Here is a 14,759-nt window from a genome sequence, read left to right as displayed (position 1 = left end):
TGTTAAAATAATTATTTATTCGATCTATTCCTCTACTTGGTTCTATCCTTTCTTGATAAAAAAAAGGGCAATTTTATGTAAAAATTACGTATTAAAATTTAAAAAAAACGTAGTGAAAAATCCTAAAGATTGACTTAAATCCTGAGTCTACCTGCCTCCAGTAAGCCGATATGGCCGCCATCTTGGAAACTCGGGAAAAACTCTAATATATATATTAAAAATCCTTTCATAAAAATGATTGATTTGATAAATTAATGTCCATGGTTTGATACCATGCAGTACAGAAACAATTAAATTTATTCATTATATATAATAAACAGTGAAAGGTCCGGGAAACAATAACAAAAAAAATCATTCATATTGCATAAAACAGCTGGACAGTGGAGTTAGAACACATCAAAAGCTAGACACTCATGTGGTAAGGACCATGTGATCAATACCCAACCGCCAACTTTGTTTTTCCCTATTCATTTAGAAAAATAACTTCCACTACACGTGAAGTACGACTAGTCAAAGTACCAACATTGAAGCTCGTTAAACAAAATAATTGCAAGACATAATATGTGTATTATTTCTTTATACACCTTATTTAATTCTCGGTCTGGTAAATGTCTCGATGGTCGTGTGAACAAAGGCGTATGTTTTCCAATCCAGAATTCCAAGTGGTAAATATATTACACGTATAATTTTTCTACATACATTATTGACACAGTAGCCGAGAGGTCAGAGCACTGAACTGGTAATCTGAAGGTCATGGGTTGGAATCCACCGAACTCCGAAATGTTTTTAACTTCTTTAAATATTTTAAGGAACCACCATAAGAACTAACACAAAACGATTTTTTACTGTATATGTAGCCAATACCGATACAAATATATAAATTTGACTATCCACGATGGTAGTATGCCTAGCAGGCGACACTAATACAACTGCGAACCACTTTGCAGGATTGCGGATAAAAACCAAAACAAAAGTGCCTGAAATTTTTTTTCCTAGCCTAAATTATTCTAAGTGTGTATGGGGAGGGTCCAGGTTAGGGGAGGACCTAAGTGTGTCTCAGGCCGAAACCTATACACTCTACCATGCGGGTGTTTAACCATGCAGGACAAGGGCGCATGAATCATGTGCTATTGGGGTTTACTGGCCAGCCATGGCTGCAATTGGCGCCATGGCTGACGCCCCATTGGTCGTCTAGCTTAAAAGCTAACTAATGTGACCCAGGTAAAACCTGAGCCTGAAGATTGTCGATGAGGTCCCGATCTTAAGAATCCAGCGTCGAAAAAGTCCGAACACGTCCGAATCATGACGACTGACGAGCGACAACAAGAACTCACCACAGAATTGTTGTCCCATAAGAATAACATTTCCCCAGACTCGGCTATTATGTACTACTATCTGAATTTTCTTAAAAAAAAGACAGACTTTATAATCAAAGTTATGTTTTATTAAGAAATAACTACTTGCTAAAAATTAATTTGCTTTTAATTTTAAGGAGCAACTCAGGTTATTTTTTAATGATTCGGTTGGAAGTTTACTGAAAAGGTTTTACCAAAATTAAAAAAAGCTTTTTATTCCCCAAAGCTCTGGGAGTATATTGTTTTTGTCTAGCCTTAATTAGCACGGCAATGAATAATTTATAAGACTCTTCATACAATCCGTTCTCGACACTCCTTTTTTTTTCTGTTATACTACTCTCGGCATCTTAACGGACCTATTCATTGCAGAACGACGAAAAAACTGTTTTACATTTCTCGAGTGACTAACTTAGAAGTATTTTACAGTGGCTATGCGGTCATGTTCAAATTTTACGCATTCTTTGTGATGCGTGGGTATTAGCGTGAAAATAAGTCTCTCTGAGTATTGCTTTGTGCTTGGTGATAAAATAAATAGTTTCCTTCAGGTTTCTCAAAGAGTAAAATATCTAAATTTTTGTAACAGTTCTACCAACACGTAACAAGTTGGTTTTATGTAATGAAGTATTTCCATACGTGGAAAAATAAATTTCAACAATTTCTGTAATTTTATCTTGCGGTGCACTTTCGATCAAGCCTTCTGTATTAACTTACATTGAATGTCATATTGTTTTTAATTGGTGGGACAGAATAAACATAAACATAATCTGTTTTGTCAGAATTGATACCACAAACTTTGTAAAACTGAGACCCTGTACTTTAATTGTTGAGAGTTTAATTATTAAGGATCTCTGCCCGTAATTAACAGAGCTGCGAAACGGTGTATCAAATTTCTCACATCTAAAATCTTAATGAAAATACCACTGCCCAAAAAATACGTGTAAAACAGAAACAATTAGGTGATACTTGCATAGGTGTGTGTGATTGCTCTGGAATTATCAAACACTTTTGAGATATCTTGAGCCGTTTGTAAATATCGCCTTAACACCCGGAGCTCTGCTCACCGCTTGGCGACCTAGACAGGCATCCAAATTAAGGAGCATCATACCACGCCAGATTTGGTTTAAATTTTTTTGTGATCCTTTTCAAAAGTATCCATAATAATAATTTGCACATACAAGACGTTAATAAGTTTTTTCAAACTGATTTTTTTTATTCGTGGTTATCGTTCGGCACTAATAAACAGACTCCAGCAAGAAACCATTTGCCTGTAGATGCTGTTGCAATTTTTATACTAGGCCACAAAAATAGACTTAAAGAAAGGGTCAGAAGCGAGGCCCTGTATTTTACCGAGTCATAAAAGTAATAAGGCTTAATACACACGTAACACTTCAAACCTTTGCCAATTTTTAAAATAACCCTTAAAGATAGTGGAAGAGCCCAGATGGAGCACGTGCTAGCGAAAGTGAGTGAAGCGAAACCAACCTGACGGCCGCCAGACAACATGGGCTGCAGTTTATCTTTTTGACATGGTGGTCATGATATCCTCTCAATGTGTTCTCATTGACAATAGAAAAAAAAAACAGTCATGGGGACTGCCGACAGAAGTGAAAACTTAAAACCTTGTTTTTAAATTTTTATTATGACATAATTTTTTCGTCAAATATGCGTAAGAAAATGTTTTTGGTATTATATCACTAGCATGTCGGTGACGTGAACCCATCAGTTTTGCCCCTACCAATAATAACTTTAAAATGAGAAGAAATGAAGTTTTGTCTTTAAAAAAAATAAAATAAATATGATAGGATATTATATTGACAAATAATCATTACCTTCCATAGATCAATAACCAGAAATTTGAAGAAATTCACTACGTTATAAATAAACAAAAGGAAAAACATAACCTAAAATTAACCACCCAATAAAAAATAGCCACTACTTGCAATATGTACCACACAATAACGTTAAAATTTCCTTGAAAAAAAAATGAAAAATTTATAGCTTTAAAATTACAATTATTGAAGTTTTATCATTGAAAAATAAAACACTATGAACTTAAATCCACAAATAATCAACATTCAATAGGAAAAATCAATAAACAAAATAAAATCGCTCAATGCGGTCAATTTAACTTCACTTACTGCGACTACAGCATTTCGGTACCGCGAACTCACAAGATTTTACCCATTCAAAAAGAGTCCAACACGCACATAATACAGTCAAGTATATACAATGTATTTGTGTATATATGCTTATACGTGTACACAGGCCGCTGCGCGTCGCCAGTCTGGTGCAATACGTCACTAGGATGTCGGTGACGCGAACCCATAAGTTTGGCCCTACCAAATATCGCTCAACGCAGCTAAATAAGTTTTCACTTCAAAAAAGAAACAAGGATGCTTTCAATAGGGTGCAACAGCTGTATACTCCCCCCCTCTGATATAATGAGAGTCTTGTAACTTCTATCAAATTTTGGAATTTCTCAAAAGCAACACCTACCAGTGGTACTCATTTCCCAAAGGTCACTTGCTAAGCAATCACAGGGTTTTCATTTACGAAAACTGACGACCGCGTGACAGAACGACACATGCGGACCACTGTTGCTGCTTATGAGAACTGTCGAATCTTGAGGCAAGTTATACACGAGACAGAGGGATCGCGGTGGTAGACCGAAAAATCTTTCGACGACAGGTAATAGTTCAACAGTCGTTTCGCCGAATGTCATTCCAACCGAAAGGCAGTAGACCTAAAATAGTCATGACCGACAGGCAGTAGACCGAACATCTTTTAGCAGACAGCAGCCATTTTGTCGAAAGTAATCTAGCCGACCGGCAGGCACAGAAAAACCTTTTTTTTTGACGAAAGTCGTTTTGGTGAAAATCATTTAACCGGTCCGGCGGTAGGCCGAAAATCGTTACTACCGTTGCTGAAAGTCTTTCAGCCGACAGGTAGTGGACTGATAAATCAGTATTTGCCCGTTGGCATTACGCTAACAGAAATTTTTGCCGAAAGTGTCTCCACTCCGGTCACAATTTGTCGATACCTAAGATACTCGTCAATTTAATTATTTTATTTTAACTAAACTATATTTTGTGTGTGGTATAATTGTAATGTAGCTGTAGTGCATGGAACGTCCCACACAAGAAGCTCTGGTTTCGGGGTGTCAGTCTTGAGCTGCTTGGCAGTGACAAAGCCAAGGTGTGTTGTTACAACTGATGAACCGCCTGCGTGACTGGGACCCCGAGTGGTTTGCGCGCAGGTGAAGGGCTGCCTGCCGGCCATGGGCTACAGCTTCGCGGCGGGCACGCGGGACGGCCCAGGTCCCCCGGGCTTCAAGCAGGGCGCCCTCACCTCAGACCCGCTGCTCGACATGGTGCGCAACCTGCTGGCCAAGCCCACGCCGGCCGACGTGCGCTGCCACGCCGCCAAGCCCATCCTCGTCGACACCGGCCGGGTGAGCTGTCTCCTCGTCTCGTCAGCCCGCTCCTCTGGGGGTCGGCTTTCCTCGTCTCGTCAGCTCGCTCCTTTCCTTTTCTCAAATGGGGGTCGGCTTACCTCGTCTCGTCACCTCGCTCCTCTCCTTTCCTCAACTGGGGGTCGGCTTTCCTCGTCTCCTCAGCTCGCTCCTCTACTTTCCTCAACTGGGGGTCGGCTTTCCTCGTCTCGTCACCTCGCTCCTCTCCTTTCCTCAACTGGGGGTCGGCTTTCCTCGTCTCCTCAGCTCACTCCTCTACTTTCCACAACTGGGGGGTCGGCTTTCCTCGTTTCGTCAGCTCGCTCCTCTCCTTTCCTCAACTAAGGGTCGGCTTTCCTCGTCTCCTCAGGTCGCTCCTCTACTTTCCTCAACTGGGGGTCGGCTTTCCGCGTCTCGTCACCTCGCTCCTATCCTTTCCTTACCTGGGGGTCGGCTTTCCTCGTCTCGTCACCTCGCTCCTCTCCTTTCCTCAACTGGGGGTCGGCTTTCCTCGTCTCCTCAGCTCGCTCCTCTCCTTTCCTCAACTGGGGGTCGGCTTTCCTCGTCTCGTCACCTCGCTCCTCTCCTTTCCTCAACTGGGGGTCGGCTTTCCTCGTCTCCTCAGCTCACTCCTCTACTTTCCACAACTGGGGGGTCGGCTTTCCTCGTTTCGTCAGCTCGCTCCTCTCCTTTCCTCAACTGGGGGTCGGCTTTCCTCGTCTCCTCAGCTCGCTCCTCTCCTTTCCTCAACTGGGGGTCGGCTTTCCTCGTCTCGTCACCTCGCTCCTCTCCTTTCCTCAACTGGGGGTCGGCTTTCCTCGTCTCCTCAGCTCGCTCCTCTCCTTTCCTCAACTGGGGGTCGGCTTTCCTCGTCTCGTCACCTCGCTCCTCTCCTTTCCTCAACTGGGGGTCGGCTTTCCTCGTCTCCTCAGGTCGCTCCTCTACTTTCCTCAACTGGGGGTCGGCTTTCCGCGTCTCGTCACCTCGCTCCTATCCTTTCCTTACCTGGGGGTCGGCTTTCCTCGTCTCGTCACCTCGCTCCTCTCCTTTCCTCAACTGGGGGTCGGCTTTCCTCGTCTCCTCAGCTCGCTCCTCTCCTTTCCTCAACTGGGGGTCGGCTTTCCTCGTCTCCTCAGCTATCTCCTCTACTTTCCTCAACTGAAGGTCGGCTTTCCTCGTCTCGTCAGCTCGCTCCTCTCCTTTCCACGAATAGGGGGTCGGCTTTCCTCGTCTCGTGAGCGCGCTCCTCTACTTTCCTCAACTGGGGGTCGGCTTTTCTCGTCTCCTCAGCTCGCTCCTCTCCTTTCCTTAACTGGGGGTCGGCTTTCCTCGTCTCGTCAGCTCGCTCCTCTCCTTTCCTTAACTAGGGGTCGGCTTTTCTCGTCTCCTCAGCTCGCTCCTCTACTTTCCTTAACTGGGGGGTCGGCTTTTCTCGTCTCGTCACCTCGCTCCTCTTCTTTCCTCAACTGGGGGTCGGCTTTTCTCGTCTCGTCACCTCGCTCCTCTCCTTTCCTCAACTGGGGGTCGGCTTTCCTCGTCTCCTCAGCTCGCTCCTCTACTTTCCTCAACTGGGGGTCGGCTTTCCTCGTCTCGTCACCTCGCTCCTCTCCTTTCCTCAACTGGGGGGTCGGCTTTCCTCGTCTCGTCACCTCGCTCCTCTCCTTTCCTCAACTGGGGGTCGGCTTTCCTCGTCTCGTCACCTCGCTCCTCTCCTTTCCTCAACTGGGGGTCGGCTTTCCTCGTCTCCTCAGCTCACTCCTCTACTTTCCATAACTGGGGGGTCGGCTTTCCTCGTTTCGTCAGCTCGCTCCTCTCCTTTCCTCAACTAAGGGTCGGCTTTCCTCGTCTCCTCAGGTCGCTCCTCTACTTTCCTCAACTGGGGGTCGGCTTTCCGCGTCTCGTCACCTCGCTCCTATCCTTTCCTTACCTGGGGGTCGGCTTTCCTCGTCTCGTCACCTCGCTCCTCTCCTTTCCTCAACTGGGGGTCGGCTTTCCACGTCTCCTCAGCTCGCTCCTCTCCTTTCCACGAATAGGGGGTCGGCTTTCCTCGTCTCGTGAGCGCGCTCCTCTACTTTCCTCAACTGGGGGTCGGCTTTTCTCGTCTCCTCAGCTCGCTCCTCTCCTTTCCTTAACTGGGGGTCGGCGATCCTCGTCTCCTCAGCTCGCTCCTCTCCTTACCTTAACTGGGGGTCGGCTTTCCTCGTCTCGTCAGCTCGCTCCTCTCCTTTCTTTAACTGGGGGTCGGCTTTTCTCGTCTCCTCAGCTCGCTCCTCTACTTTCCTTAACTGGAGGGTCGGCTTTTCTCGTCTCGTCACCTCGCTCCTCTTCTTTCCTCAACTGGGGGTCGGCTTTCCTCGTCGCGTCAGCTCACTCCTCTCCTTTCCTTAACTGGGGGTCGGCTTTCCTCGTTTCATCCTCTCGCTCCTCATCTTTCCTTAACTGGGGGGTCGGCTTTCCTCGTCTCGTCAGCTCGCTCCTCTTCTTTCCTCAAGTGGGGGTCGGCTTTCCTTCTACTCGTCAGCTCGCTCCTCTCCTTTCCTTACATGGGGGTCGGCTTTCCTCGTCTCGTCAGCTCGCTCCTCTCCATTCCTCAACTGGGGGTCGGCTGTCCTAGTCTCGTCACCCCGCTTCTCTCCTTTCCTCAACAGGGGGGTCGGCTTTCCTCGTCTCGTCAGCTCGCTCTTTGACTTTCCTCATCCAGGGTCGGCTTTCCTCATCTTGTTAGCTTGCTCCTCTCCTTTCCTCAACTGAAGGTCGGCTTTCCTCGTCTCGTCACCTCGCTCCTCTCCTTTTCTTAACTGGGGGTGTGCTTTCCTCATCTCGTCAGCTCGCTCCTCTACTTTCCTTAACTGAAAGTTGGCTTTCCTCGTCTCGTCAGCTTGCTCTTCGACCTTCCTCATCCAGGGTCGGCTTTCCTCATCTTTTCAGCTCACTCCTCTCCTTTCCTCAACTGAAGGTCGGCTTTCCTCGTCTCGTCACCTCGCTCCTCTCCTTTTCTTAACAGGGGTTGGCATTTCTCGTCTCCTCAGCTCGCTCCTCTCCTTTCCTTACCTGGGGGTCGGCTTTCCTCGTCTCGTCAGCTCGCTTCTCTACTTTCCTCAACCAGGGTCGGCTTTCCTCATCTTGTCAGCTCGCTCCTCTCCTTTCCTCAACTGAAGGTCAGCTTTCCTCGTCTCGTCACCTCGCTCCTCTCCTTTTCTTAACTGGGGGTGTGCTTTCCTCATCTCGTCAGCTCGCTCCTCTACTTTCCTCAACTAAAAGTTGGCTTTCCTCGTCCCGTCAGCTCGCTCCTCTCCTTTCCTTAACTGAGTGGGTCGGCTTTCCTCCTCTCGTCAGCTCGCTCCTCTACTTTCCTCAACCAGGGTCGGCTTTCCTCATCTTGTCAGCTCGCTCCTCTCCTTTCCTCAACTGAAGTTCGGCTTTCCTCGTCTAGTCAGCTCGCTCCTTTCCTTTCCTCAACTGGCGGTCGGCTTTCCTCGTCTCGTCAGGTCGCTCCTCTCCTTTCCTTAACTGGGTTGGTTGGCTTTCCTCGTCTCGTCAGCTCGATTCTCTACTTTCCTCAACTGGGGGTCGGCTTTCCTCGTCTCGTCCTCTACCTCCTCTCTTTTCCTCAACTGGGGGTCGGCAATCCTCATCTCGTCAGCTCGCTCCTCTCCTTTCCTCAACTGGGGGTCGGCTTTCCTCGTCTCGTCTTCTCCCTCCTCTCCTTTTCTTAACTGGGGGTGTGCTTTCCTCGTATCGTCAGCTCGCTCCTCTACTTTCCTTAACTGGGGGTCGGCTTTCCTCAACTGTGGAGCCAGCCACCACCCTGCCGCCCCTGGTCGTCAAAGTCCACAAGCGGACCTAGCGTGTAAGTGTTTGAGTCCCTGCATACTAGACTCTTTTCTGCTCCGTATAACTATTCATTTGTTCTCATACACTAAACTTTTTTTTTTGTAAACGGGACAGAATTACGGATTGCAGTAATAAACTATGTTTTAATTACTTTCAAAAAATTAATTTTGCTATGGTTAAAACTATTACACGTTTGTAATGTTCGCAGGCTTTCACGGTCATTGTCTGAAGTAGCTTGGCTTCTGGGTTGTAGCCGCGTCCTTGGCGAATAATTTACCGACGTTTCGGTCGACATTGTATTCCCTATCATCAGGAAGAAGTTACCTACTCAGGAATATTCATCAGTGTTGAAAATTCTCTAAATTTGGGAGTACAGTCCCTTAAAAATGGCGACAAACGTTAAGTTGGAAGCTGCGAAATAATTGGGAAGAGTTATATAATAACCAGAACTTCCAATATAAGGAAGATAATGGCTTCTGAAGAACTGGTAACAATAAAATAACTGTTATGTAACAAAGTGATTTTGTTATCTCCATCATCCCTCTTACTGAACTTTAGTCGGGCACTGCAAAGAGAATCAATTAACATTTTTAAGCACGCATTACTGAAACAATTTATTCTTGATTGCAGGCTCGCAGGGGCGGCTTCAGGGCCCCGCGCCAAACATTTAATTATTTTTTTTTGTTTTCCTCGTTTGTCTAGCTTAACGTGAATAACTATTGGCATCAACGAGAAATTTAAGCATTAAATTGCTATTACTATGAAGTTCGAAGAGCTGGTCGATACATTTCGAATTCAATTCAGTTTCAATGATTTCGTATTAGAAAAAAACTTTCAAAGATTCTGACTGTTAGTACGATTAATAATTTATTAATAAATAATATACAAGTTTATTAGGCAAAATCATCGTCGAAATTTAGGTTCCAAGTTGGTTTAAAAACGTCGTAATAAATATTTAATTTTTTCCAATTTTCCGAGGGAAGCGCTCTCTCCCCTTCCTTAAGGGGGTGCCTCCCATTTCAGGTCAAGATTTTATATTTACAGTAATTACAGATAAACTTGTAGACTTTTTCAATTGTTTAACTTTCACGAAATGAAAAATTATATACAGCTCATACTTTTTGCATAATTAGCTGCCAAAATTATATTTTTAACGTTTTTGGGTTGTACAAATAAGGGAAATTTAATTTATTGCAGAAGTGAAACGTTTTTGGTTTAACTGCAATGCCACTGGCTACTTCAAGAAATGGTTTGAATTTCTTTCAGAAAATATTAATTAATTTTACCTGGCATTTCAAAAGTCTCAAATTTGTTACGATTTTGACAGCCAAGAAACATGAAATGAGTTTTTGTGATAGAAATGCAAACCATATCATGAAGTAGCCAGTAGCATTGCAGTTAAACCTAAAAAGTTTCAGTTCTGCAATAAGTTAAATTCTCCTTATTTGTACAACCCAAAAACGTTAAAAATGTAACTTTGGCAGCTAATTATACAATACGTATGGGCTGTATAAATTTTTCATTTCGTGAAAGTTAAACAATTGAAAAAGTCTAAAATTTGACCCTCGATTAATATAAATATAATATCATGACTTGAAATGGGAGGCACCCATTAACACTGCTATTCTCTGGGGGGACTTTTCCATACCTCCAGGGGGGCCCCCCAATAAGATCACTCAGAAGTGTGTGGCCCAGAGCCCCGCAAAATGTATGACCGGCCGCAAATGCGGACACTTCGACGATGAGGGTGGGGGGAATCAATCAGTTCGGGACGACCCCTGATGGCTGTCCGCTCGTCCGAAGTGATCTAGCAGCGCCGTTTCTCACGCCGCGGAAAAAATTTTATCTCCCCCATTCCAGCGACGTCACCAAGCAATCAGTACTCTTGCTTTATCCAAACCATGGACGAGTTTTTTTGCAGAAAAGGGGGACAAAAATATATAATACTTGGTTATTTTGACGTATAAATCGCGGAGATGACTCGGTTGTTTGCAAACTTACTAATTTTTTGAAAGAGTTCTCTCACAGTTTGTTTCTTTCCGTAGGAAGTTCGAAGAAAATGGTCTCGTAAGCTTTTGCTCTCGCTGACATGATACAATGTTTATATATATACACACACAGTGGGTTTTAATTGCTCATTGTAATGAGTTCTGAAAACACTGAGAGAAAAAAAAACCAAGTCCAGGTTGTTTTCAAAAAATAATAATTACGTTTTGGAACAACAATGCATAAATTACAGGATTTTACACTTCAGCATAAATATTGCCTAGCCTACTTATTGATGCGAAACGTTTTCACAGCAGGTAGGGTGAGACGAAGTAATTACATAATAAAAGGGTAACGAAAGGTAACAAAAATTACAGGTGATGAAAAAAAATAAGTAACGAAAATTGCATGTAGTGGAAATTGCAGTGGAAATTTACGGAAAGAACTGGAGCACTCGATGTTGGGAAGGGGAGGGAGAGGGTTATCGCATACTCTTCCACACACACTCACTACACTCGCCCACCCTTGCCCAATCTCGATAACTCTCACTCACACTTGCCAGTTCTCTACCTCTCTCGCCCACACCCGATCTCTTCAACTCTCGCTCGCTCACCCCTCTCGCTAACGCTCGCTTCTCTGACTCACCCAGCGCCCGCACGTGTTCCTTCCCTTCTGACGTCAGTTTTGTCGTTGTTTCGTACTAAATAGCAAGTTAACATGTCCTAACGCTGTTTTGTTATAGGGCGTAACAGATATTTTGATTATGAGCTTCGAGTTAGGTAATATTTGCTTTAAAAAAAAACAAACCATTTTGCTATTTTGGAACCATTAAATGATTCCAGGATATGTCAATGTTTTATAAAAAAATATACAGTAGTTAACAAATTAACTGGAAGCATAAGCAAAACCAGTGTCTCATTTTATCGCGGTATGCAGTAATAAATTTTCACTCGTTTTATTATAGAAATTTTTTCAATTAATTAAAAATACATTAGATTTTACACATCAAAAATGACAAATTTTTCACCAATGTATTTTTTATTACACTAAAAGCTTCATGCTTTGCGATTAGTTTTCAAGTATATCAGAAGTACATATATGAAATTTTTACAGAAATAAATACTAGAAATATTTATTTATTTATTTACATATTTCCAAGACCTACGCTAATGATATTTTACTGCACCACAGATAAAGGAATAAGCGTTAAAAATTAATCATGATATGTCAAAATTATAGCAATACTTATTAAGAGCAAAAAAAAGGACACTTTGTGTTAATACATAGTTTATAGTACGATATGTTAGATGTACACACCACTGGCGAAAAATGAAAGACTATCTCTCTCTCTCTCTCGCTGTATATATATATTAATACTCCCTCCCGAAGGAAAAAAAATCTTTCCTGAATCCACCACTGTATTTTGTAGCCAGCGTTCTTTCGTAACTCTAAAGCTGGAGTCACAATGCCACGACAGGTCCGACACGCTCAGTAGCCAATGAAATACAAGGTCGCCGTGACGTCACCCTGAAAAAATACGCACCCCGACGGCCCACAAGGAAAAGATTCCATTCCATAATTTTTGTCGAGTCGTCCTGCCCGACGGAAAACAAAACGGAACCGGAAACCTTACAGAACTAAATTAAAAAAAAATACATATATTTACCTGCTTCGTAGATCGTTATGCTGAAAAAAATTTGAAATTTAGTTTTACTTGTCGGCACGCTTTAAAAATATTTGCAGCTTGGCTTCATCTGGTTATGGCCCATGTTGTTGTAGTAGATTGGTGTAGGATTTAATTTAAGAACGGACGAGTTCAGCGAAAAACATTTATTTTTAATTTCACGCTCATGGACTGAGATAGCGTGCTATTTTTCTCTTCTAGCCGCCGCCGATTCATCATATTGCCATCCGGGGCAGTAAGCGTGGGCGAGGCCAGCAGAAACCGAAGTTTCTATAGCTCGCTAAGTGCATAGTAATTCAGGTGCACCCCACACTGGTGAAGAATCATTTGAATCGACGGCGGGGGTGCGTGTCTTGTGGTGGGATAGGTTTGGCACACGGGCCTGTGTGTGCGCTGGTAGGTTGTGTAATGCTAGAAAAGTTACGTGTACCTAATTCGGCGGGGGGAGTGAAGCTCCCCACCAGTTATATCAGCCAACTGGCGTGATGTAGTGTCGTGTTGGTGTGCATAAGAGGCTTGTCGGTGTGCTGTAATTTCAAGTGACCTAGTTAAACTCGGGTGTGGCGTGTAGTGTAAAGCTGTGCGAGCCACTCCTACGAACCTCTGGGAACACAGAACAAGCATGGGTTTCTCTTCTAGGCTTTTTTTTTTTTTTTAGCGCGTTCTATACTGTAGTTTATGTAAGTATTCGGTTGGGAAGGATTCGCCGACGGCCGGATCGGGAATCGTCGGGGTTGTTGTCGCTGGAGCGATGTCGCGGCGGCTCCGAGACCGCGGCAAGAGCGCGCGCTGGGTCCGCAGATGAGCTACCCGTACCCGTGGCAGCCGCGGGTGGTGCCCACACAGCTGGCGGCGCTGGGCCAGCTGGCGGTGGCCTGCGTGCCTGGGGAGCTCACCACCATGTCCGGCCGGCGGCTGCGCGCGGTCCTGCGCCCCCAGCTGCCCTCCGCCGACCTGGTGGTGGTCGCCGGCCTCTGCAACGAGTACTCCAGCTACGTGGCCACGCCGCAAGAGTACCAGGTGAGCCGCGTGGGGTCCACGTGCGACACCAGTCACACTTCTCGCCGGAGACATGCAACATTCGCGGATTCATTCCGCGATGGGCTTAGCATCAAAAACAACTACCTATACCTTCGTGCCGCTTCTGCCATCGGCCCCACATCTTAATCCGGGGGAACTGTGAGTGAGCCGATGGGAATAACTAAACCGAGAAAGTTGCCGAATTACGGACAAGCCTGGTTGAGACGTCTCACGCGTCAGTAGCCAATGAAAAAGGTGTCATTTCCGCGAGTATTGAAAGGACTGTGGAGCAGTGGAGTAGCCAGGGGGGGGGGGGGGGTTTAGGGGTTCAATCTCCCCCCCCCCTTAGCACCAAATATTTAATTAATTTCTTATTCATCACTCAAACAAATTTCATATTAAAATTAATAAAAAATTATACAATTACAATATTTAAATTTAAGTACCGAAAACTGCTAAAATAGGACTTTTTTACACCTTAAAAACCAAATTTTCCCGGGAGAGGACCCCCGGACCCCCCGCTTTAATACGGGGGGGGGGGGGGGGGGCGGTCATGCTTCTTAACACCCCCGTACACAAATTCTGACTACGCCACTGCTGTGGAGTCTGTCCTAGAGGTTAATGAATCCGCGAATTTTTTTTGCAGGTCTCTACTTATTGCTTTGAGTATAGTTGGGGGGTGTGGGGGAACTGGGTTCGTAAGGAATATAGCACATTCAATTTTTAAAAACAGTTTTATTTATTACTAATAATTACATTGCTAATAAATAATTGTATTTAAAAAAAGGTTATTCGCAAGTAACTCAATGTCCGTCAAGTTCCAAAGTTCGCACTCCTCACTGGAGCTAGGCTCGACAATGGTTCGCCCCATTACCTCGCGCCTGTTATCACGCGCACAGTCTCGCGCCACTCGGTCGCACTCTAAATGTCCCGTCGCTCCTCGTTGCGCCACTCTCGAGGGGGTTATCCCACCCTCTTATCTGATGTCGCACTTCCCTTCACTCGCGGAATTGTCTGAACTCTCGGCACTCCAGCGGTGGCTGGCGTCGTCGCTTGTATCCGCACGGTGTCATTCTCGAAGGGACTAGAGCGGCTGTGGCACGTCGCGTCATCCCGGGCCTACCCGACGCCCGAAAAGTCCAGAAAGGCGGGGTTCATTCGCGCCACTCCGCGCGGTGGCCTCGGGAAACCCGCAGAATTCCCAGGCCGCTTATTGTCAGTGACAATAGTCCGTAGTGTGAGTATGGGCGAGGAGTGGAGGGGGTTGATTAGCCAGACCCTTGTGATCCGGCCGGGCACGCGTGGCATGCGTGACGTCAGAGCCGGTGCGGGGCCGCTGGCCAGACTCGCTGGAAAGGCCGCTCAGGTACCTGGCACGAGTCGCGGCCTTGCCTCCTAGCACGAATGTAACATTATCAATAGGTATACG

General features: G+C 45.2%; 1 protein-coding gene across 3 annotated transcripts in view; it reads left to right on the top strand.

The window, feature by feature from the left end:
- The window catches only part of LOC134542928 (neutral ceramidase), a 179,120-nt gene that overhangs the window by 137,462 nt on the left and 26,899 nt on the right, over nt 1–14,759 (top strand). For all 3 annotated transcript variants that reach the window (XM_063387525.1, XM_063387526.1, XM_063387524.1), the window contains 2 exons: nt 4,612–4,806; nt 13,112–13,330. In XM_063387525.1, the coding sequence (XP_063243595.1) occupies nt 4,612–4,806; nt 13,112–13,330 (414 nt within the window). The remainder of the gene's footprint in view (nt 1–4,611; nt 4,807–13,111; nt 13,331–14,759) is intronic.

Source organism: Bacillus rossius (genome assembly GCF_032445375.1).
Source record: "Bacillus rossius redtenbacheri isolate Brsri chromosome 9 unlocalized genomic scaffold, Brsri_v3 Brsri_v3_scf9_2, whole genome shotgun sequence".
Classification (NCBI taxonomy): Eukaryota; Metazoa; Arthropoda; class Insecta; order Phasmatodea; family Bacillidae; genus Bacillus; species Bacillus rossius.
This window is presented reverse-complemented; position numbering and strand designations above follow the sequence as displayed.